The sequence below is a fragment of the Lepidochelys kempii genome, chromosome 1 (assembly GCF_965140265.1).
Source record: "Lepidochelys kempii isolate rLepKem1 chromosome 1, rLepKem1.hap2, whole genome shotgun sequence".
NCBI lineage: Eukaryota > Metazoa > Chordata > Testudines > Cheloniidae > Lepidochelys > Lepidochelys kempii.
The window spans coordinates 338,431,292-338,456,149 of NC_133256.1; the positions used below are offsets into that span (position 1 = coordinate 338,431,292).

At 38.7% G+C, this 24,858-nt stretch overlaps 1 protein-coding gene across 24 annotated transcripts in view; it reads right to left on the bottom strand.

The window, feature by feature from the left end:
- CELF2 (CUGBP Elav-like family member 2) overlaps positions 1-24,858 on the bottom strand; it is a 713,224-nt gene that overhangs the window by 289,508 nt on the left and 398,858 nt on the right. The window contains exon 1 of one of the 24 annotated variants that reach the window (XM_073328792.1): positions 11,633-12,191. The exons of 22 other annotated variants lie outside the window; for them this stretch is intronic. In XM_073328792.1, the coding sequence (XP_073184893.1) occupies positions 11,633-11,706 (74 nt within the window). In that variant the 5' untranslated portion in view covers positions 11,707-12,191. Of the gene's footprint in view, positions 1-6,113; positions 6,136-11,632; positions 12,192-24,858 lie in introns of those variants that run through there. One more of the 24 variants, XM_073328794.1, reaches the window with a different exon arrangement.

Below are 24,858 nucleotides of genomic sequence, written 5' to 3' on the forward strand. Positions count from 1 at the left end.
GAGGGCTTTTCCCATTGCTGTAGTAAGTGTCTACACTGAAGTGCTAGAGCGGTGCAGCTGCTGTGCTGTAGCATTTAAAATGTAGACGTAGCCTCAGCACACAACAAGAGAAAACAGACAGATACAGTTAGGGGATCACAAGGAAGCAATGAGACAATACTGGTCAATTTCATAGGCAGTGGTCTTAGCACACCAGAGGCTAACTCCTCAAGTTTTTTGTTGGCATCACAGCAAAGGAGAGTGCTAAGAAGGGATTTGAAGGAGAACAACAAGGTAGCTTTGCAGATGTTTCTGGAGAGCTCCTCCCAAGCCAGAGGAGCAGCATGGGAGAAAGTACAAAGGTGCTTCTTTGAAAATTTAAGAAGCGGACAATGGTGACTAATATCACTGGTCAATCAGAGGCAAGTGTCAACATCTCAATAGTGAATGAGACTCAATAGGGTAGGTATAAGTGATAAAGGGCCTTGAAAGTCAAGATAAGTAGCTTATGTTTGATGGGACAGAGAAGGGTGACACTCCCCAAGTGAAGGATGAAAAGAGCAGTCAAAGGTAGGAAAATGATCTTTGCAGCAGCATTCTGAATGGATATGAGTGGGACAAGATTATATTTTTCAAAGCCAGAGAAAAGGATGTTACAGAAATCAAGACACAAGACCATGAGAGTCTGGAAGACAGTTTTAGCTGTATGGATGGCATATTGAAGTACTATATTCTAAATTTACTTTTTTTTCATTGGCACTATGAGAGTTTTTCATTATTTACAGTATGTTTTCAGATGGAAAGGGAGTGTTGTTTGCTGGCTCTTGGATACTTTATTTTTTATCTTTAGTTATTTACAGATATATTTCTTTTTCAAATGCATTTTTAGTTTTGGTTATTTCCTGCTAAGTTTTCACAAAGGACTTCAGGAGTCACACTTTAAATGTATCATCAGCATCATCATGAGAATTGTGCATATTCAGGGTTTGGGGATTTTGCTTTCTGGGTTTTTTTTTTAAACTATTTTTTCTTGCCTTTTAATGCACATTATGACATTTAAAATTAGTATATATGGAGCTCAAAATATTTTCTCTGCTAAGTTTGCATCATTTCTAATGTTTATACTATGAACACCCATATAAAGCACATAGCATTCTTCCATACTCACAGGGCAGCTCTCCCAACACAAATATGTACCTCACATGTAAGCTCATGTCTGGCACAATACGCCCCCCTTTTCCCATTCCCACACACCAAATACATCTGTCCATCCCACATACACTTGTCCTCTACCTGCACCCATCCCCATCCTGACCTCTTCATATCCAAGAAAGCAAACTAAGAGAAGGACTGATTGACCTGAGCCACCTACAGGGCTCTTCACTCCCTTTCTCGGAGAAATAAGGGATCTTTTTAAGGCGCCACTGGCATCTCCTGTTCCCAAAGGGAGTTCAGGACCAAAGAAACACAATGATAGACAGCGGCAAAAAGTCCTGTGGCATCTATAGACTAACAGACGTACTGGAGCATAAGCTTTTGTGGGTGAATACCCACTGTTACAGATCCAGACTAACACAGATACCCCTCTGATACCTAATGATAGACAGGTGGCCAGTGTGCTACAAGGGAAAAGGTCGGGCCCCCATAGAACCTCTCTCTCTCCAGGAGGCAGCCTCTGGCTCTCATTTGGGCCAAGCTGAACTGCATCTTGCTAGATCCCCTGTACCTCTGCAGCAATAAGTAGCTTCCTGTTCTCTCCCCAGATGCACATACCCGATGGTGGTACGATGGGATCCCTGCCTGAGCTTGGGCTCAAGGGAACTATCCTGCCCTCACAAGGAGTGCACGATCAGTCCCGAAGTACACAGATGTGCCCACTCAGCTTGCTCAAAGGAAAAAGCAAGGAAGAAGTGGTACCTAAGGATTCTGGAGTAACATATTATCCTGCAAACATGGACAGCAGTCAGTATGGTTAATGACTTCACAGGCCCAATTAAGCCTCTTTTGCAATATTTCTGACTCATGTATTGCCACGTGTTCTAAAAGGAAGGGTTTGCATGACCTGCTGAGGTGTTTTTTTATTATGATGAATTATTTGTATTACCCTAGAGAAGGACCAGGACCCTACTGTGCTAGGTGCTGTACAAAGACAGAACAGAAAGACAGTCCCTGTCCCCAGAGCTCTGTGCTCTGCAATGTAAGAAGAGTTTAAGCAGATTCAAGTGAAACCCTAAATACTGAAGTACTGAACAGCATAATAGAGTCTGTGGAAAGAGCAGACTTTTAAAGCTGCTCAGTAGTCCCATTTCAGCCATTCTTTACATATACACATATCCTTTGGTCAGATCTCTAGTGTGTCAGAAGTTACTACACGGCAGAGAGAAAACAGAGGGTAGAGGCCCTATGTGTACAGTAACAACATCTGAGGCAGTGTTGCAAAGTTGCCACCCCAACACATTCCCTCCTGGCTGGATGTGGCACTGCTGCACTTTCGCCTCAGTTTCCCCCAACGTCCATAGGGCCCTCCAGCTAGACCACTTGGCAAGTCCTGCCCCTTCCAGGGACACAGCGTCCTTTACTCAAAGTCCAACAAAAATGTATCCAAAACCAAACAAAGGGGAAAAGAGTGGTCCCCATAAAAGCAACCAGAGATGTATTTCATTCACACTAAACTAAGTCTATACACTGGGATAGGCCACATTACACTTCCCATAACGTATCTGGGTTCAGGTCAATTCATTCCTTTTCAACAAGGGCAGCACATGTGGAAGACTCATCTATAGTAAGGTAAAAGTTGAGTTAATTGCTCAAAGGGGGCTAGGAACTATAGCAAAAATGTGTGTAATGTGTCAACACATGGATCTGTACTTGGTACCAAGGCACAGGGAGTACAAGGCCAAATTCTGCATTTCTTACAGAAGCAGAACTCCCAGGAAGTTCAGCAGGAGTTTTGCCTGAAGACCAAAAAGATATGGTCCATAGTAAAATAGAGACAACACTGCTTCAGAAGTCCAATCAAATCTCCCTATTAACTCTTTTTTCAACTCATTTCCTTCTTCCCATATTTTTTATCTTCTGCAAATTAAACCTTAAAACTAATCACACTTTTTGTTTTCTCTTCCCTCCTTACCCCCCATTTAATTCCACAAAGAAGCTGGTAACTCAGATACTGCTGGGAGTAAAACAACCAAAGCTAAGCTTCTGCTCACTTGGCATGTTTAGCACTGACCTACTTCAGTGCTCAAAGGAAAAAGATGAATCACACATCTCTGTTTTAGACTATGAGAATTGTGTTTGCTTCTTTCCATGCTGAGAGCATCTTCCTGTGCCCATTCTATAATTAGGGATTCTGGTTTTGAGCTTAAGCTGAAAAAGGTCTATGAAACAGCCCCAACAGGAAGTTTTCAAGAATCAGTGGCAAAAACTAACCCAGAAAATGGCCAGATTCCTTTCATGCTCTGTTCATATTAGCTTGCATAAATGACAGCCCATGTCACTTCCTGTTCATGGACTCTACCACTCATGCTTTGAACAGCAGTGTGATACAGTGACGTGTGTCGGCCTGGTTACATAAAGAGTGAATACATATCATGCAAACAATAAATAAAACTGTTTTAAAAAGTAAAACATATACGTTTTTAAAAACGTGTATATTTCTTGGCAAATGAAATGACCAAGTTGGGGTCAAACTTATGTAAGTCTAATGCAAATGAACCTATAAAAAAGTTTTCATAGAAGTGGCAAAGCAATCGAGCAACTTAAAATAAATGTTGAAATGGAGAAAAAATGGAAACCAAAAACTCGAATCATCATCTATAATGATGTGAAGTAAGAGCAGAGCCCAAAGTAGCAGGAGGATAGAATATAGGTCATGGTTGCCATGCTCCAAAAAGCATACTTGGTTGGCTCCAAATTCTACTTGTGGTAAACTTGCAAGCAGGTTCTGTCAATAATTGGTGTGGTCACATTTCACTGTTGTTAAGGACGGTCTGGAGGAAGGAGACCTGACAGACCTAAACAACTGAACGAGCCAGAAAAAGCATTAGGAGAATCCCTTGATTTTGCAGATTTTCAAAGACCACTGTCCTCAGCCACAAGTTAAAAACTTTCAATTGCCTGAGACCATTTCAGGCACATGAAGCAAGCACACTTATCTGACACCAGGCTGTGCATTTTCTGTGTTGTTTTGTGTCTGCAAATCAGAGTTAGCAGGAAAATAGCGTAAAAAATTACCAGGGAAGAGCCAGGATTGAGTAGACAAGAAGGCACCATCATGACCTTGGGCGGGGATGCTGTTAGGATCTTCATTACTTATTAGAGTTGGGAGAGAAAGGATAGCTCTATTCAGCCAGGGCTCCCATTCAATCTTGAGTTGCTCAAAGGACACATAGTGCCCTCACAAAACAGTACAGTTCTTGATAGAGGGAGCATCAGCTGTTTCAACAGGAACTGTCCCCCACACCCCCACCTCTCTGAAAGCAATGAGCTAACACAGGCCAGCTAAAGATAAGCAGCAACCATTAATCTCATTAACGTAGAGTTGAGATGTTCATTCCTCATGCTACACTTATGATATTGTTTAAAAGTTACTTGCCACAGTCTTTTAATATCAATGCATTGAAAAGCTGCAGCCTTAGTGCTGGGATGGTGAGACACCAGCGAGAGTGAGAAGATTTGAGACCTTTTTGTCCCGGTTAAACTTTATTTATTGTAACATGGTGAACTATAATCATGCTTCCTACATGTTTCTACAGGAAGCACTAGATAATTTGCATGGGTTTGCACCTGAGTCAACCAATAGGTGTTTTTGTGTATGTGACCACAGTCTTATCTGGAAGACCAAACTGATTAACCTCTAACTGTCTATGCCATGTGTAGTGACGACTCTTCAATAAACCAATTATAGTTTTGTTTTATAATGACCAGTGTTAGGCATCCTTAGTATATGGGTTACTCCTATAATAGCAAACATCAAAATACTCTGCACCTTTCTAGCAACTACTATCTCCAAGTACTATGCAAACATCAACAAGGGCCAAACTGTGCCTCCATTTCTGCAGTGGAGCAAGGAAGGAATGGGTTGCAAGCGCCCCCTTTGTCCCCAGTGACAGACATCTGAATGGTGGCTAGCAGTGCAGGAAGGGAACCAGGCTCGGCATAGTTTGGCAAGGCAGGAAAGGAAGGTTCCATTCCCCCTTTCAGCATTCCAGGCAACGTGGTGGTGCTGATGTGCTTATGTATGGACCTGGCATATCTTACTCCCTCTCGTGAGTTGCAGGGGAAATGAGTTACAATCTCCTTCTCAAGCTGCAAAACGTGCTGTCCCTTACACCAGGCAGTGGCTCATTATGTCACGATGACTTGGTCCTCAATTAGGGGCCTGATGCAAAAGATTTGGAAGTCGATGGAAACATTTCTATCAACTTCCATGGAATTTTTAATCAGGCCCCAAGTCTCTCAACACTAGTATGAGATAAGTATTATTATCCCCATTTTACAAATGAGGACACTAGGGCAAAGATAAGTTAATTAACCCTCTGGCACAGAAGGGAAGAGAACCAGGATATTTTGCCTTTCAGTCCTGTGGTTTGAAGGCAAGAGACCATCCTTGCTCTCTGTTAAATGTAAGCAATTGTTTGAATCCAAAGGAAAAATAAACCAATAAGCACTGTTGGTACAGTATGTAACTCCTTTGTGAATTGGCTCATCTAGGCATTCATTTAAATACAGTAATTAAGATTTAACACAAAACAGAAGCTGCTTTCAGATGTCATTTTTAAGGCCAGATATCTCTTCTTTATTAATGTTATAATTTTGACTATTGGCAGCTGATTTTCAAGAATCAAGCTGTGAGCAAGGAGAATACATCACTGAAGTGTGTCATATTTATGTAATATAGGCTCACAGATGAGGAGAAATTGATTACAAATCTGTAACTCACTGGATGGATAAAACTGCATGAGTAAATCTCAGGAAGATTTATCTGGACCATAAGAATGAATTTATAGTTTCAGAATAATTCAGCATCTGCCATTCTCCTTTTACATTTACCACCACACAGAAAAAACACAACACAGTTTAAAGCTTTCCAAAAACATTTCTGAAAACCTTTACAAAGAAAGCCAGCAGCTTACTGAAAATGAAAAATGAAATCCTGGAGGGAAACAAGTGGTTCCATCACTTCACATCTGAATACAGAAGCACAGGAATGTGGGTGAAGTAATTATACAATGATGATTCTAAAGGGGAATAATTATTTCACAATTACCTGAGAGCATCACATTTATTGCTCTAATTAGTTTTTATTTTCTAAATAGGCTTTCTAGTTCCTGCATTTTTCTTATATCTATCAAGGGATTTTTTTTCCAGTTTACCTCCCCCACACCCCACCACCCCCACAAGAAATAGCTTTGCCATATATCTATATATCACTGAAGCTTTCTATATTCTGTGACCTTCGTTAGTTGCCTAACCCCCACCATTACTATATTTAATCAAAGAAAATCCTGCCACAAGATATAACATACTTTGTGATTATACAAATTGAAAAATAATAATGCACTACAGGAAATGTGGGATTGCTGAAACAAAAAGACTAGTCCCTCCACATTGGACATAAAGAGTTTAGATGATATGCACGCACTGTAGCACATCAGTGACTTCTTTCATTCTCCAGAGGGTTATTTCTTGTTGAAATGCATTCCTTGCATTCCATGAATTTTTAAAAAGCTGAGATATTTTTGCATAATTTTCTCCCCTATCATTCGTGTGCAATATTTTTAAACAACATTTGGGATTAATTATGAAACTTTATCTCCTTAGCCAAGATGACTATAAAATATCAAACAATTAACTGAAATATTTAGAATTATGAAACTTTTTTAAAACAATCAGTAATTGGTGTTTAATTTGGATATCAAGAAGTAGAAATAAAAAACCTATGTGATTATTAATATGTTGTGAGGGACCTTACTGGAAAAATATATTTTAATAAGACTTATCAGATACTGAACATTGCTAGTACAGGAAGCCTGCTACAAAAATTGTAGGAGAAAAAATGTTAAGTGACCAAATAAAATCTTAATTATTGGGTTTTTATCTGAAGATCTTTTTTCCTTTCTGAAGCTTTTTATCTGCTCTTTCAAGGATATTTTTTCCCTTTTCTTTCTTTGCTTTCCATCGATGGACACCAATGTAACCTCAGCTGAGCAAACTACAATTAAGTAGCAAGTCATAAGAATTAAAATAATACCGCTAACCAAATCAAAGAAGGGACTGTTTTCCAAGATACCAACACAAGGTAAGGTTACGGTCTGAGAGAATAACTGATACCAACATACACATTTTCAGCTGGCAATTCATGTTTTGATGTCTGACCATAAAATGAGCTAGCAAACAGACTACTTTTGGCTATAAGTGTCATTTCCTAATGGGGTATCATTTTATTAAATTCACTTTCGTATGGCATTCTACAGAATGGAGTTCTCACTGAACGTTATTTGTAATGTGTTTTGTGTGGGGTGTGTCCACGCGCACGTATCTTGTGTGTGTGCGCGCACACGCACATATTCCACATAAATAATGAAATCTCTTACTCACGAAATTCTGTCTAGCTAATCCCTTGTAAGGCAAAAATATAGTCTATGGAAAAATATATCCTCACTGCTTGCTTAATTAGCGTATTGTACGTACATATATATTTGACTCATCCTTGAGATGAGAGAGTCTCAAATTCAAAGACTGGTTTTTATGGATAATTTATGGCAATTTGCTAAGGAACCCAATCAGTTGCATGTGGCCTTATTCTAGACCCCTCCGACGACATCAGTATCATGTACTTTAATGATTTTATTCACAGCCATCAAAAGTGAAAGTGAACCCAAGTTTGTCCCTCTAGTCAGTAATAATAGATAATACTAATGTTAAGCTATCCCATTTAATCCAAATTTCTCAATAGAAGTAAAAATCTTTGGTGGTGGTGTAGTAGACAACGGAGCCTGATCTCTAAGAAATTCTCAGTAATCTGATCTTCACAGCATGTGATTTTAGAATCCCAAATTGCATACGGAGGTATCTTTTCGAAGGCATTCACTAAGCAAGTTCAGTTAACTTATTTACTAGATTATGGTTCATTAACAAATTTGTTTTTTAAAATATTCATGTATATTTAGGCCTTCTCTTTGAAGACCAAAAGTTGCCCATTACATATAAATAAGCAACGCATGTGGACCATTAATAGGTTGTAATACAAGAGATCAGAAGTTGTTTGGCTGTTGTGAGGTAGATCAATAACTAGTTAAAGTTCTTTCTTCAATCTGTTCATGATAGAAGTAGTGTCCAGCTTCCCATACACTGCCCAAAACCAAGATATTTTTGAATTTGAAATATCATTAATCATGTCTTTAAAACCCTTTTTTTCCCCATAAGGAATTTGAAAATTTCGCACAACAAAATTAATTCATATTTAACTTACTTTGCAGGTTGTTTTGATTCTCTTAGTTAATTATTTAAAATACATGAAAGCAAGTAAGACCTTTTAGTTTACAGGTGAGCTCAGATACCAAATGTCATATTTTCCTTAAATCTCCCAAGTCAGGAAAAAAATAGTAAAGTACTAAGAAAAAAGGCGGTATTTAAAAGTGGTAAGTTCTCTTACCTTGTTGATTATTAAATACAGTAAATAACCCATAATTATCAAGTAGGTCAGCTAACTTTCAAATAAGCTACTAAAATGCATTGACAAGTATTAAAATAATGTGGTTCTCTCTGTTACTTGTTGAACTGAAGGATGAGATTGAGCAGTAGAGGAAAGAAATAATTTCTTTTATAGATACTTCTTAAATACATAGATGTTCTGGAAATGTAGTTGGTACTGTACTGTACCGGTTTACTTAAAAAAAACAAAACCCCAAAAAACAAAAGTTATGAATTTTTCAATTCTTTAGAAGGGGTCAAGTGAATAAAAATGCCAATTTTTAGCTGCTCGTTGGTAGCTACTATTCTTTAAAATAGGGCATTCCTGCTTGCTAAGACTGAATTAAGATATGTTCTACAGGAAGATCATCTGGCAAGGTTAAAAGTTTTGTTTAAGATGATAACTTTGTGTATGCTCTCCAATACATTGTGCCAAAAGTTGAAACTGTTTTATACTCTGATGGTGTCACTCTGGATGTCTGGAACAGGCCATTTTAAGGGTAATATGCTTACATGACAAATGGCCCATCATGTGCAATCAATCTCTAAAACTATGCGTAGCAAAGCCTCCACATTTCATTTACTTTAAAATTCTTTTAGGAATTTTTCTCCCTTAGCAGATACCAACTTAGTCTGAATATTAACTTATATGCGTGGCAAATGATCCCTGAAAATCATAACACTTCACAGCTATTAGATCAGCAGAAAGCAAAGGTTTCTTATTATGATGGAGCAACAGTTCGAGAATTTGTCATAATTTGGTCAATAAAATCTAGTAAATAAGCAAGTTCTCCTCTCTCAGGCAATACACAATACTTACTTATACTTTCTCAGGCAATATACAATTCTCCTCTCTCAGGCAATATACAATACTTGCAGCTTAGAGGACTAAAGTTTCCAAATAAAAGAACAGATTAAATAGCATAAAAAATGCCAAAAATTCTCCATCATTAAGACATGAGTTTTTGGAGATATACTTAGAAGAGGCTGAAGTATGTCTAAAATAAGTTGTATTGTTTTGGACAAGCAATAGGACCTGCGTCTGCAGAATGATTATTCTGTTCAGGATATTCTAGAATACAGGATAGGAGTTTCCTAGAGAAATGTATAAAGGCAGCTGCAGAAGGAACAATTTCACATGGTACTCACCCTTCAAGGGGCAAGAAGAAGATAGATTTACATAAGCCTAAGTGACAACTGGGGCATTATCAAATTCAGTTAACAGACCCATGGAGTTCAAAGATGTCTATTAGCAATATCTTTTCTGACTGACTAGAAGGAGAGCAGGTAGGAATATGATCAAGCTGAGATGATGAAAACAAGGTAATTCTTGGCTTTGACAGGTCATCTCGAAAGACTGTTAGAGAAGCTATCTGAATGTTTAGGCTGTAACTTTGCACATTAACGTATGCTTACAAGGTAATTTATGTAAAAGGAGAGAAATATAGATCCTTTCAAATTAAGCAGTAATGGAATGGTGTTAATAAACACAAGCAAGAAATTCATTATTTTAATTTAAGATTACCTGAATTGAGACACTGGACTTGGTCATTTATGCAAACACTTAGCCATTCTTCACAGTAAATGAAATGACTGGAATGGTATCGGTCATCCACATGAATTATGTTTCCTCCCTTCCCTTTTTATTAAATCTCAGAGGCTTGAACAACTGGCTACCATTGAATACTTCTACTCAAAAAGCTTCTTACACTAGGAAAAGAACATAACACCTTACAAGAAAGTTTGTTGCCAGCAAAGTAAGTAATAAAACTCAGAATGGTCTTACAACAGGGTGCAATATACATGATGATTTGGGAAAAACAAGTTGTAGATGGCAGTCATTATTTCACATACATAGCTTTATTTACACTTCAAACTTAAGCACTACTTCCATCGGAACAGATATGGTATATAGCCAATGGCAAAGCCTCTTACCTGATTCTAAAAGAACTCAACACTTTTATCATTCTGACTACAAGAAAAGCATCAAAATAAAAGGCATTTTAGGAATGTTTAATACAATAACATGGTATTCAGTTTTCATACATTTCCCCAATTGGTTACTTCTTTCACTCTCTTTTTATTTTACATGCCCGGAGTACATGAAAATACTCACCACTTGACAATGCCTAACCGGATGATAATAGAAACTTTTAGATCAAGATTAATAGGACAGACATAAATTGGAGGGATACTTTTCTCCCTGAAATTCCAGCACTGGACATGTTCCAATAAACCTTATCAGTGGTTCCACTACATATGAAACAACCATCCTCACATTAATTAACACTATATTTACCATAAAACCATTGGGACTAAGTCAAAACTGCCTCTAATTTCTGCACTATGCTACACCTAGCTATTTTTACATTTGATTATTAGTATTTCATGTGAATCGGAAAGGGAATTGCCATTGCAAATCCGAGGCTGGACTAGTGCTTAATTTTTATAAGTGAATCTTTATTTATACTACTGAAGGAAATAAGCAACTTGGCATACCAACACCAAATTTAAATGATACATGCAGAAGACAAATATCTGTATTGGAATTCTCACTGGGCAGAAGAGTGCATTTATTTATGCGAGGTTTGTGTGCATTTTTCCATATTGCATCAGCAGAATATAAAAATCATACTTATCTTTCTCTTCCTCCTCCCTCAGCCATCGTTATCAATCTGCCTCCTCAGAATACTAAATATAAGACATGCATCTGCTGCCTTTTTGGGGGGCCAGCAAACTACGTATCACAAAGCAATTTTAAGTTACCGGGGGGAAAAATCCTTACTCTCCCTTAAACACTCCTCACAGAGACTCCCAGCAGCAAGTCAGAGGCAAAGCCAGTGCTTTGTTTATATGCCCAACCCTCTAAGAAATATGAATGTTAAAAAGCTCCCTTATTAGAGGCAGAGGAGCTCAATTTTATATCTGTACACTGTCAGGCATCTGAATCTCTACTTACAGTCTGTCAGAAACTAGCAAACGGCTATCAACCATCATCTCCGGAAGAAAATCCAGCTTGAATGAAGAAGTCATGTTCTTTTCTGTGCACACCGTTCTGGTCTGGCAAATAAGAATGTTTCTATGCTTGTCTGATTCAACAACTGTGCTGGCCAAGAGACAGGCAGGGACAGGTGCGAGAGGCCTCCCCAAGGCAGCAGCCAGAGTCAGCAGTTGTCACATTCTCTCCCCCTCTTGTTTTCCTCCAATCCCCTCTGAAATCTACTGCTGAGGCAACTGTCTATAGAACACCAGGTGCTGAAATGGGAGGCGGAGCCTCTTTCCCACTGCAGCTAGAGTTTAACCCATGCACCTCCGTAGGTGTTCACAATGGGTTGGAAAATGCACGTGAAGAATGTAGGCAAGATAAAACCTTGTAAAACGACTGGAAACTGAGAAAATCTGTGTGTAGATTAATTGCATTACTTCCTTTAACCTTTTACATTTTCCAGCAGTAAGAGCAATTATGACCTAAAATATAGTTCAGGAAGTCGACTTCTTGTTGTTAAATGGAAGTGGACAGCATATAGTCTCATCTAACTAAACTTTAAAAAGTAAAATGCATTAACTCCGTAAAAGCCATTAAAATATTCAAACCAATACTCATTACACTGGCAAATAAATTAACTATTAGCAATCCTATACAATTGAATGTTTTGGACACACACACACACACACACACACATTACATTGGGATAATGCATGTTCCCATGTAAATACAAATCTCAGTATTGTTAATGAGCCTCTTGTTAAAAATAATTCCACTTCTGAAATTTATAAAACATGCTAGTTAAAACACAAACAGCTCTCACAGTAAGAATATTAAATTGCCATTTAGTGGTGGAAAGATAATTAGTATATAACCTGAAAACATTAGAAGCATTGAAACAATACAAAGACAATTAGTTCCTCGGTAATGGCTTTATATATTCAACATTCCCACATCCAAGGCTTGGCTTCCATTAAGCTTAAACAACCATTTCAGGTTTATGGTAGCAGCCCATAGGAATATGAAGGGTGAAAATATCTTCTCCGCTAACCATGACAAAAAGTAGTCATTCTAATAACAATGGCAATCATTTTATATATAAATCTGCCAAAATCCTTGCCCCCCACTGACATACTTGGGAGTTCAGCACAGCTGATCTAGAAAACAAATAATCAAGACACACACAGAAATTTATACACACTCACCCAATTACTAAAACCAAAGTGAAAAGCTGTGTACATTTTCCTTTATGTTCTTATACTTGTTTGCTCCAATGCAATGCAGCTCTTGGCAAAATAATTGATGTTTACAAAGATTACAGGGTGATCTGAGGACTCTAGCTAGACAATTTGTTATTGCTACTGTATTTTCTTCTCCTTCTGAGTCTCTTTTTTACATTTTGTAATTTTGGATATAACCAATGAAAAAATCAAACAAAATGAAGAAACAAAAGATGACTACATTGGGCACATTTCATCTTTAGCATTTCAAATTTTACACCGAAATGTACTCCTACCGATCAATACTATAATTCGGACCAACTGTCATTTACCGTTAATATCCAACAACGTGGACTAATTGTAAAAAGTTTATTTCACTGCTTAAGACATTTTATCATTCCCAAGTAGAAGAAAGAAAGAAAAACCCTCAGACTGCTAGACGTTTTGCCTATTTTAGAAGTTTAAAGAAAAAGGGCTCAATTAAAACTGTTGCTCTGACCAGCCTAGGAGAGCCGAAAACCTGAAGAAATAACTTCACAGTATTATTAAGCAGTTCTATACAGGTCCTTTTATGCCACCCTCATCAGCATCCTATCTGCAAGCAAACCCACAGAGTGGCAGAAGAATCAGTGTGAAACAGAAATGAAGGAAAGTCAGCACAACTTTCTCCGGCTGGCTGCAGCCCCCTGCCTTTTGATCTGAGGCCTTCCTGGTGGTTAATCCAGCCTAGACTAGAGCTGGATTAACTTTCAATTTCAAAATCTTGCAACTGGAGAAGGGGCAGGTTTTAGCCCTGACGAAGCAGGCAGAGAGCTCAATAAGGATGAAGATATTATTTAAAATAAGAAGTCTCCATCACCATTTGACCCTTTGGGGCCTCACCCATGTGCTTCCCGTCACACAAAGTTTTGTGATGCCTTCTAATTTCAGACAAATACAGAGATTCCTGGCCCTCAAGCTTTACATGGGTCATTTAGGAAGAAGACGGTCTTAATGAATAAAAAATTTCACCTTAAGTAAATCAGTTCTTTGCATCAAAAGGAGGGAAAATCACAAAGAATTGTGCTCAAAATCTGCGTATGAAATAAGGAGATCTGTATATATTTGTCCCTTTCTTAAGGTATGAATGCTTAAAAATACTTCATTAAAACATATGTTCTTTTGAAATATTTATTTTCCTTTTAATTACATGTGAATTAGCTGGAAGACGCTGTAGGGAAGCCCTCTTACTGACTTAAGCCTTCTCAGCAGTTTGTTAAATTCTAGCCTCAAATCCCTTGAGGGAATAGTGGATTCAAAGCAGCTTTTAATCATACTATAAGGAGGGTGAAGTAGTATGTAAGTAGGTCATAGCAAAAGCATTACAAGTGCATAGGTTATTGCTTTATTTAACAACTACAGTGTAACACACTTTTCAAAGCACATTTGCTTTTGCTATTTAAAAGTTAGAGGCAGGACCAGGGTCAAATACAAAAGGAAACCCACTCTGTAAAAGGATACGGAGATTTTAATCAAGAAAAGCTTATTTGGGAAGGGAAAGAGAGAGCTGTATTTGAAGAGTTTAATTTCCAAATATAAATAAGGTAGTGGCTGCATATTCACTTAGTATAGTATCCAGAGGGTAAGTGAAAAAAAAAATCCTAGTGTTTCACACAGCAATATTACAACCATGGTTCTCTGTTACTTTTAATACTGACTCCATTTCTGTGATCAAAGCACATGCTCTCGCAATACTGACTTTAAAAAAATGTTAAGAAATACTGTTGAGTTAAAGAAAGAATGCTTTGGCAGAACTTATCACTATCAAATACTGAAAAATATTGAAAAAAAAATGGAATGGTCCCTTTAATTTTCACAGCATAAACCAAACAGATATAACATGGTCTTTTGGAGCATCAGTTATTGGCTGATTTAGTCACTGTTGTTTTCAGTTGGTATAGTTTATGTTAGTCTAGAGGAAGGCACCCAGGATCGGAAGTCAGAAACTCTTGGGTTCTAATCCCATCTATGCCACTGTGGTAGGCCCCCATTCAATGCCCACTGAGTTCAGAGGAACAGGATCTGGCCCTGGCTGCCTTAGTAAACTCATTTAATCTTTCTGCCTCTGTTTCTCCATCTGTAAAATGGGGACGATAATACTAATTTACCTAACAATGTTGTGGATTAGTCACTGTTTGTACAGTTCTTTGAACTATGTACTATGTCCATGCCAAGTATTCTAGAGCAGCTCAGCATTATAAAAATCTGTCTTTATAGGAAAGGCCCACACAAGAGAGTGAATTGGAAGAAAGATGATAGCTAAGAGTTGCATCACTTTCAAGAGTATGAGCTTGTTCTGATATCATTGCCTTTTATTCTAATTCAGTCTGTGAGAAATCAAGCAGAGCCCCCTTGTAAGCCCTTCAGTCCAGTCTGGCATTGTGCTCATGATCTCCCCCCACCCCCTCCGCCCCGCCCCTGGCGCAAGTTTAACTGTCATTCTTTTAGTCAACTTCCCATCCATTTTTGAACATAGGAAATGCTACTATTGGAAGCACTTCAAGGGAAAGTTTCTGAATGACGTCATTACATAATGAGCTCGCAAGGCAGTCTAGAGAGTTCAAATATTCTACTTTATTCCCCCTCTAGGCCAACGAGCACTGCTGTAGCTTCAGCTGATCTTGGGCATCAGAGCAAGCTTCTAACAGAAATCTAATCTCCCTTACAGTAGTGTAAATCTGGAGCAAACCCCCTTGACTTTAGTGGAGTGATGCCAGATTTACACCCATGTACGTGAGATAATAATCTGCCCAAGCAGCTCTATAGTATGCACATAAAATGTTCACTGTCTTTTCCCAAAGAAACACCTGTGCCACACAGACTACAGGCTAGAAAGTAGTAGCGTACACACTAGCAGGTAATGAATTCTTTCATTTCATGGTTCCCAGTGAGTAAGGGCTTAATTTTATAGCAGATCTCTGGAGGGGCAGGAAGGAAGGGAAACAAGCATTAAGATAAGTGATCTTTTTCTTTCTGTAAAATTAGTATACCTTCTACTCTATTTTCCCTAAATGTTACTGAGACTCAACAAAACTATTATAAATGCAGCTTCACAAAAGCGACAAACATATTTCTCTGTGTGGCATAATCAAAGGGACTGCAAACCGTTACTCCTGAGAGTAATTCATTAATTTTAAGCCGATTCCTGAAGAGAGATTCAGGACTACTCTTGGGAGTGAGATTGTACAACATCAGGCCCTAAACTTCATTTATGGTTTTTTTACTATGCCTCCAAGACTGGCTCTTTATTTTAAACCAGCATCAAACATGTCTTTATCGCATCACATTCTTAAATTAAAATTGTATAAATGTTTCTTGTTTTGTTTTTTAAAAAGTGCTTAGGGACAATTTGATTTAAAAAAATATCAATTTTTGGTTAGGTCTAGTCAATGCAATTTAAGTACCAATAAACATTAGGTACTTAGAGATTTTGTCTGATTCTATGGTCTGTTCCCCCGTAATTAGTTATTTGCAGAAATGAATGTAATTTAAAATTAGTACAGCACCTTGAATTAAGCATTTCCAGAGCCTTCGCTTGAAAAACAATGATATTATGTAAACTTGGTTGCTATAGTAAAACTTCCCACTCTCTCTTGTTTTCCTGTTTTATACTGATACAAAGGTGATTTCATCAGACTGTGGGTATAAGGCCTTTGTTCTATTTGTTGAGTAATAATAACGTTATCTTTTCTAAAGCAATTAGGCAAGATTTTATGACAAAAGGTGAACATTATTAACAGCGTATTTTACATTTTAAGGAGGGGTTTTTAAAGGTATTTGGCTCTAAAATGGTTCCTACTCAGCCTTATGTTCTGCAAATACTGTCAACAGTCATCTGTAAGAAGTACAGTCACAATCCAGCAAACATTTACAACTGAATGTAGAGCTCAGTACCACGACTACAGTAGTTTTAGTGGCTTCACTGGGACCATGGCATGTAGGATGGGGCTCTAAAATCCCATTGTTAATTTATAGTTCTAATGAAAAGCATTACTGCTGAAGTGAAGGTCGTACTTGTGTGTACTGCTGCATACCTCCGTATGTATACACGTATGTGCATGTGTGTGTGTGCACGTGTGTGGGTGTACACGTGTGTGAGAGAGAGAGAATTTTTAAGAGCTCATTCTCTTTCACCCCTAGTCCTCCCATAACCCAGTTATTCATTAAGTCCTTTTATAACTGGCATATTCCCCACAGCACAAGTAGCACGGAATGATCCTAGCAACAGAGTGAATGGAACAGCCGTTGCTTATCCGGGAGAGAAATCTAGGATTCTGCTTGCACTGGGCAGTTCCGATTTCCTACTAAGTAACAGCTGCTCTATTCACTGAGCAAAAAAAAAAGCCTCTTTTCCAGACAGTGATGGAGAAGAAACATAGGATGGGACTTCATTATTGCTGGATTTGGGTATTAGTCCATTCCCAAGTGAAATGGAATAATATTATGGTGGCTAAGGTGGGAGGCAGTGCTTAATTTGTGCCAGGGTTTGCCATGGCTGAACCCCGGGATCTCTAGACTTGGCAGTTCATAGCCCCAGCACCTCTGGGCTTGCTGCATCAATCAGAATGTAAAAAAAAAAAAAAAACCTGCTTGAACCCAGCACCTAATTGCTTCAACCCTGGCACCTCTTTCAATACAAATTAAGCACTGATGGGAAGAGTTGTATATCTGGCTTTGTAAACTGGGCCATCCCTTCTGAACACGTGCAGAAGTCCCTGCCTCCCTTCAGAGGAGAGAAGCGGAGTTCCAGGATCACCTAGGATATGTTGTCTGCTTGGGATTCTGTGGGCTGTTTTGTGCAGTTGGGAGATTGACTGTTTGGGGGTGGATGTGGGGGAGGCGAGAGTGAGTGAGTAGCTAGTGAGCAGGGACTGAATTAAACCAGTAGGCGTGTAGGGTGAGGGGTTGAACTCATCAATGAAAAACGGGCAAAGGTAGGAGGGAAAATATGGGATGGAATCAAAAGGGGAAGATGGCGGGGGGGGGGGAGAGAAACATTAGAAAAGAACATGGACCCAACCAGACTTTTTTGGGGGGGGGGGAGGGGGTACAAGATGCAAATAGGATCGGGGATTTTAGTTCAAGTGTTTACCTCTACTGTTAAACTACCAAGATGTCTGTGTAGCCCACCTGATTGGCTAGACAGACATGACTAATGTAACTTCCACCCTCCCTTCACCTCATTCTGTTTTCATCATTTGTTGCTGTTATTGGCTGTATCTTACCTTATTCTTAAATTGTGCGCTCTTTTGGACAGGGCATTCCATGGGTGTTTTTGGTTTGTGAAATATGTTTTACGCACCTGGGTGCTCAGAAATAAGTTACACTACTATGGCTATACATAAAAATCTATCTTTACGTAAGACTGCTATTTCCAACAGACAAAGTCCACTATAACAAGGCAACTGCAGCGAAAAGTGCAAAAACTGTAAGACATTCTAAGCGAAAGCTACACCCTTTTCCCTTGGTTAGTTTTCTAAGAGAGGATCTCACTTTAATTTTTCCTGAACTCCCATTTCCAAATTAAAACCTGTTGGTGCTGAGACTCCTGGTACTGGAGATGGTCAACATTTGGGATTCCCATCTCATGGCAAATTTTGAGATTTTAAAATTTTGTTTCATCCCTGATCAGGGGAAAAAAAGTCAAAACACTGGAGTTTTTCATGGATATTTCATTTGAACTTTTTAAAAATGGTTTAGTTTTACTGGCTGTCAAAAGCTTTATCTTTGATGAGGGCGAAACATTTTGTTTTAATTTATCATTATGTCATTTATATTATAATTCGTAACATAAAATTGGAAACAACAGAGTGGAACTGAGATAGAAATGAAATATTTTGATAATTTCCCATTAAACATTTTGACAAAATCCCACAAAAGTTTCAGTTTCAACAAATCAGCATTTTCCATCAAGAAATTGTCGGCCAGCTCTGATGGGCACATTTTGGGGTCTCACTAAATAATAAAATGTGCATGTATCAACTTTGCACAGAAAAGTCTCTCTGCATGATTCACTTGAACAGCACTGCAGGGGAAAACCAGACATTGCTGCTGCAGTTCAGGGACAGCTCGTATCTGTGATTTTTAAGGGAGTTATATAACTCTCCCATTAAAATTAAATGTGGGCTGAAATGCTGCAGACAAGTTCCCAAGCTCTAGAGTGAGCTTTTCCTCACATTTTGGTTGAAAATACATCAGTCATGTTTAGTTAGGAAAAGGCTAAAATAAAACCAAAGGTCTTTTATAGATGAAACGAGGTCGGTAAGAATGAATATATAAAATCTTAGATTTTCTGATCACTCGCAGAATTAGATGGGCTATTAGATGGGGTGGGATCTGAGTTACCCAGGAAAGAATTTTCTGTAGTATCTGGCTGATGAATCTTCCCCATATGCTCAGGGTTTAGCTGATCGCCATATTTGGGGTCGGGAAGGAATTTTCCTCCAGAGCAGATTGGAAGAGGCGGTGGAGGTTTTCGCCTTCCTCTGTAGCATGGGGCACGGGTCACTTGCTGGAGGATTCTCTGCTCCTTGAAGTCTTTAAACTACGATTTGAGGACTTCAATAGCACAGATATAGGTGTGAGGTTTTTTGTAGGAGTGGTGGGTGAAATTCTGTGGCCTGCGTTGTGCAGGAGGTCAGACTAGATGATCATAATGGTCCCTTCTGACCTAAATATCTATGAATCTATGCATTTCCTTTCTACAGGGGCCTGATACTGCATATGCAGACTGAGCGTGGCTGCTGGATCAGGCCTTAAATTCAGTAACATAACATCCACATCTCTTTATAATGTGTGCAGCTATTCACCTGTGCAAGTGGCATCGTTGTCTTAATGGTCTCTGTCAGGTTGCTGCAGCTTTATCCTCTCTTCTCAATTAGTTAGGTGGGATAAGAAGTTTCCACACCCTTTATTTCTTCCTCCAGTTATCCCCATTTCTATTCAGCAGTGGCAGGCTATTGTCTAGCACTATGCTGAAAGACTTTTCTTGAACATGACATGCTGATTTGCTATCATGGGAACGTTCCAGAATGTGCAGTATTTACTCCTCACCCACCTCAAGGTCAGACAAGACAGCTCAGGGGTGCAACCACCAACTAGTGGCTGAATGGGAGAAGCTGTCCCTAGAATGCTTCTGAAATTTTGGAGGGCAGCCAGGGGGCTAGGGCTGAAATAATAAGAGTTATGCATGCACTCAAGTATCCTCTCTCTAAGAGAGGCAATTGCTGAATGACTCAGAAGATGATAGGGTTACCATATTTGAACATTCAAAAAAAAAGAGGATACTCCACGGCGGGGAGGGGGGGTATTTGCTTACGCCCCCCCTCTCCTGGCCCAGCCCCCACTCCAGCCCTTCCCCAAAGTCCCTGCCCCTCCCTGCCCCATTGGACCCCTTCCCCAAATCCCACCCAGGCCCCGCCTCTTCCCCTGAGTGTGCCGCATTTACCCCTCCTCCCCCCCCGCAAGCGCTGGGAGCTCCATCCTCAGTGTTTAGCGGTCCCACTTCTTTCTTTGTTTTCTTCTTATTTATATGGCTACAGAATCTTTTACTATTGGTTTTAATTCCCTTTGCAAGGTCCAACTCTACTTGACTTTTAGCCTTTCTCACTTTATCCCTAAATGTTCTGACCTCAATAAGGTAGCTTTCCTTGCTGATCCCTCCCATTTTCCACTCCCTATATGCCTTCTTCTTTTTCTTAATCACCCCTCTGAGATGCTTGCTCATCCAGCTTGGTCTACAACTCCTGCCTATGAATTTTTCCCCCTTTCTTGGGATGCAGGCTTCCGATAGCTTCTGCAGCTTTGACTTGAACATTCACTCTCTTTCTTGAATGATCAACTCTTCTTTGGGGAAAAATAATAATGGCAAAATCCCGGATGTTTTTAGATATTTAAAAAGTCCTCCCGGATGGCAATTTAAGAACCAAAACACTGGACATGTCCAGGAAAATACAGACATATGGTAACCCTAGAAGATTAAAAAGTATGATAGCGACTACAGGCATATATATTTAAATAGAAAAGGTGCCCATGCCCTTGGATCACAAAGTCGAATGGGGACTAAAACTGAAAGTTATTGCCAGGGCTAGATAGTGATGTGTTTAGCGGACATCCCAGGTATTTTGCATGTAGAAATAAACAAAACTTGAACTTGGTTACACTGAAATGCAAGCAGCAAGTCAAATGGCTACGTCCTTGCAAAGCAGCTAGTGACCCGTTCAAGAGTCTCTCAATCTCTTCAGCACACTGGAAGGTTCACAGACCAAGATACTCTTCCACAAGCACAAGACTCAGAGAACAAACCGTGTAATCCAAACGATGTGGTTTTTAGGTTTCCTATTTTATGAATGAGGTGGAAATTGTATACATAATGGGCAAGCAAAAAACCTGTGAGCCCCGGCTTTTCCAAAGTGTGTACCGTGAGTTCACAGAATTAGTGGAACGTCAAATATCAGACCTTTAAATGGTCACCAGACAAACAAAGCCATTTACTATATGTTATTCATATACTGAGCCAGTTCCTGGATAGTCATTCTCAGTAAACACCAATTAAAAAAAAATAAGATGTGGCTGATCCTCCCAAATTCAGATCCAGATCCCAGCTTTTCCAACACTTGGGAGTGCTCAGATATGGGGTTTCAATCATTCCTACTCTATCTAATAGAGATAGGTAACCTTGGCACAATGTTTAGCTTGCCAAGGACAGCATTCAAATGAGCTTAACTGAGACTTTTGCTTTAGCTGCAGGATAAAATAAGCAAAAGCAAAACAAAAAGCCGGGGTTTATTTTGCCACAACAATAGCGTTAGAGGAAAATTCCAGTTTTGATTTCCTCTGTGGGAATGCCAGCAGTCCTGTTTCATAAACTCTAGTGATTCATCACTATCCCAGGCAGCCAATCATTCGACAGGTCAAGTAGAAATGGGCTGTAGTGCCAGCAGCTCATGCTGCCCTGATAATGCATGTCATTCCCGGCATGGCGACATGCTTTCTCAACAGCTGCCATTTTCAGTTACCTTTTATATGGCTGACATACAAGTAAATGTGTTGGAAGCAGTAAAACAATCATAGGAAAGCAAAGATAAATAGCACCTGTACTAGATAATCTCTGACGACATTAGAGAGAGGAGAATGATATGTTTTGAGAAAGAATTTCTGCCTTTCAAAACAACACTTTACTAGTGGGTTGGTTTTTTTTGACAGTGTGTTCAAACAAACCCAGGGATTCATTTGGACTGTAATCGTAACATATATGACCGTGGGGGGGGGGGGGGGGGAGGGAAACAAACTTCTCACCATCCACTTATGAGAAAAGCTTTTATATATCTAAGTTCTTCTCGAATTCAGTGATGTTCACTTTAAGAAACACAATTGTTATGTGAAGTGTAGGAACCCCAAAACACTCATGAACAACATTTTCTTTTTCCCTTTCAGCCTTTATTCCATATCACGTAACTTAAATTCACAAATTGGTAATTTAATAACTGTCCTTTTAATTAAGAGAAGCTGAATACCTTTCTGCAGAACAAATGTGACTGGTATCTTAGAGGGCAGAGCAGTCAAAAAGCAATGATTTTTTAAAGTTGCTTCACCACGCAGTAAAAAGACACAAATAATAAACTGGTAAAGGGATACCCAATAAAGTTGCTGAAACAAGATTTCAGACATATAGTGTTATCTATATTAATGTATAGGTAATCTACAAATGAATGTTACACTGAGACTTTCTGGTTACTCAAAAGGCGTTCAATTAGAAACTATTACAGAAAGCTCTTCAAGAGAGATTCAGTTGCCTCTTCTCATTTCCTCTACAGACATAAAAATGCAAAACATCTATGTTTTCTTATTTGAAAGAACCGGCCCCTCAAATGCCAAATGAAAGCCACTCTGCTCTCGATATAAAGTCCTCTTAGGCATCTTGCTTTCAGATTTCATCAACTTAGGAGTTTTCAGGGCTGTAAGCAATGAACTTTCCATCAGCAGCATCTTCAGCTAATTAACCCTCCTGATTACAATAATTAGTATTGATTCACTCCTGAATGACTTCTTAAGTATCCAAGCACGATCTACACTTGCCGTAAAAGTCCTAGATATGAATATTAACTGAATGTTGTCCTTTGTTTTTCAGCCACAAAGGTATAGTTTGCAATCTTACATTCTTAAATTTGATAACAGAAACACTTCAGTTTTATTTTAATTTAACAAAGAGAATATTAGCACATTGATGTTAGAGATAGTAATTCATGAATCTGAAGAAAATATAGACAAAGACTACAAACTAATAAGTAAATACATTACAGCTACCGTCTTCTTACAGCACTCTGATCAGGCATTTCCCAGGTTCACAGACAAGCTTGTCTTGCTCTGCTAGGTTGGTCTAAGAACTATAATTCCTTCTAGCATTACACTTGGTCATTGCAGGAACAAACAACTACTTACTGCAGGGTGTGAATTAGCTATCTTGTCACTGTTCCGGGAAGACATGTTGACAAGTTTACCAATTTCTGGGTGCCACATTGCTCTTTGAATCTCACCCATTCACAACCAGTTAAAGGTAAAGACACCTGAAGTATTATTGCCAGAGACCTCCAACCTGCAAATTCTTCTGAAACAAGAACCTGTTTCACAATCTTAACTGTTAAAATAATTAAATAAAAGACTGAAAGAGCAATGATCCAGTAAATATCCACAGAAGAATAAGGATAATATTTTAGGAGTTTTGTTTGTATTGTAAGTTTCAATTTTAATGTGAATAAAGTGTTATATGATACCATTGGCGTATACTGGACAAGATGAACACTGACTGTATAGAATATTTTCCTCTGCGTTTTATCAGTTAGCCTAATCTCAAAATATGCAAAGCAACATACTAGTGGCAGTATGGTATGAACTCATTGTGAGGTCTGGGTTTAGAAACAGGTTTGGTAATCGAGATTCCTCAACAAAGGAAGCTGGGTATGTTGTACAGGTGACATGTTAGTGACTGATAAAGTTGAAGAATTGCCATTCTGTCATTAGCACCCAGCTTTGGTGATTATTAAAGGGGTATTTACATTAAATCTGGAGCAAGCTACCACATACTTTCTTGCCTGATAATCACAAGGGACCATGATAAGAGCAGCTTCTAGAATGCATTGCATAAGGGAGGGTAACTCGACAAAAGATACCTCACCCCAGCTGCACGGTCCTGGGCAGAAAAGAACTGGCCATGTAGGGACTAGTTAACACTTCTCTGGAAGGAAAAAGTTCTTCTAAGGTACAGAAAAAAAAAGAGTGACTATAGCAGGCTTTGAGCATGATCTCATTATGTTAAACACCATGCTTAACTTTTATGGTGGTTGATTGCAAAATATGTCCTGCAAGCAAAAGTTTTCAATGTTATAACCTCTATTTAAGTTAAACACATGCACTTTTTATGACTTGTCATTTTATCTTTTTATTTACCAAAAGAGTTATAAGTTCACCTTGTTTTCTCTCTAAATGGGGAGGGGGGGACACAGAAAACAACCCACCATAAGCACAAGGCACTCTGAATGGCTCCAGTAAAACAATTTTATTTAAATGTATGCTGCTAAGAGCTCTCTCTCAGCAATATATCCTTATTTGTTAAGAGATCATTTACTCTCCTCTAAACATCAGTATGATTTCATAAAACTAACACAAGGGAATGCAGTAAACAAAAACAAGCCCTGTAAAGAAACTGTTCTCAACAAAAGCCAAACAACACAGCTCCGTATCAATCGTTTCTATTATTAAGTCCACATTTTTATTATATTAACAAGGCCAGTGATCTAGTTAATTAAGCTGTAAACTATTTAAAGACTTCAACAGTTGTGGAAACTCCAGGCTTTTGACAACACAATATCCCATTTAAGATATGTGCAGTTGTCCTGATAAATGATTTAAAGATTTTGGAAAGCTTGGTAAACGAGTTTCTTT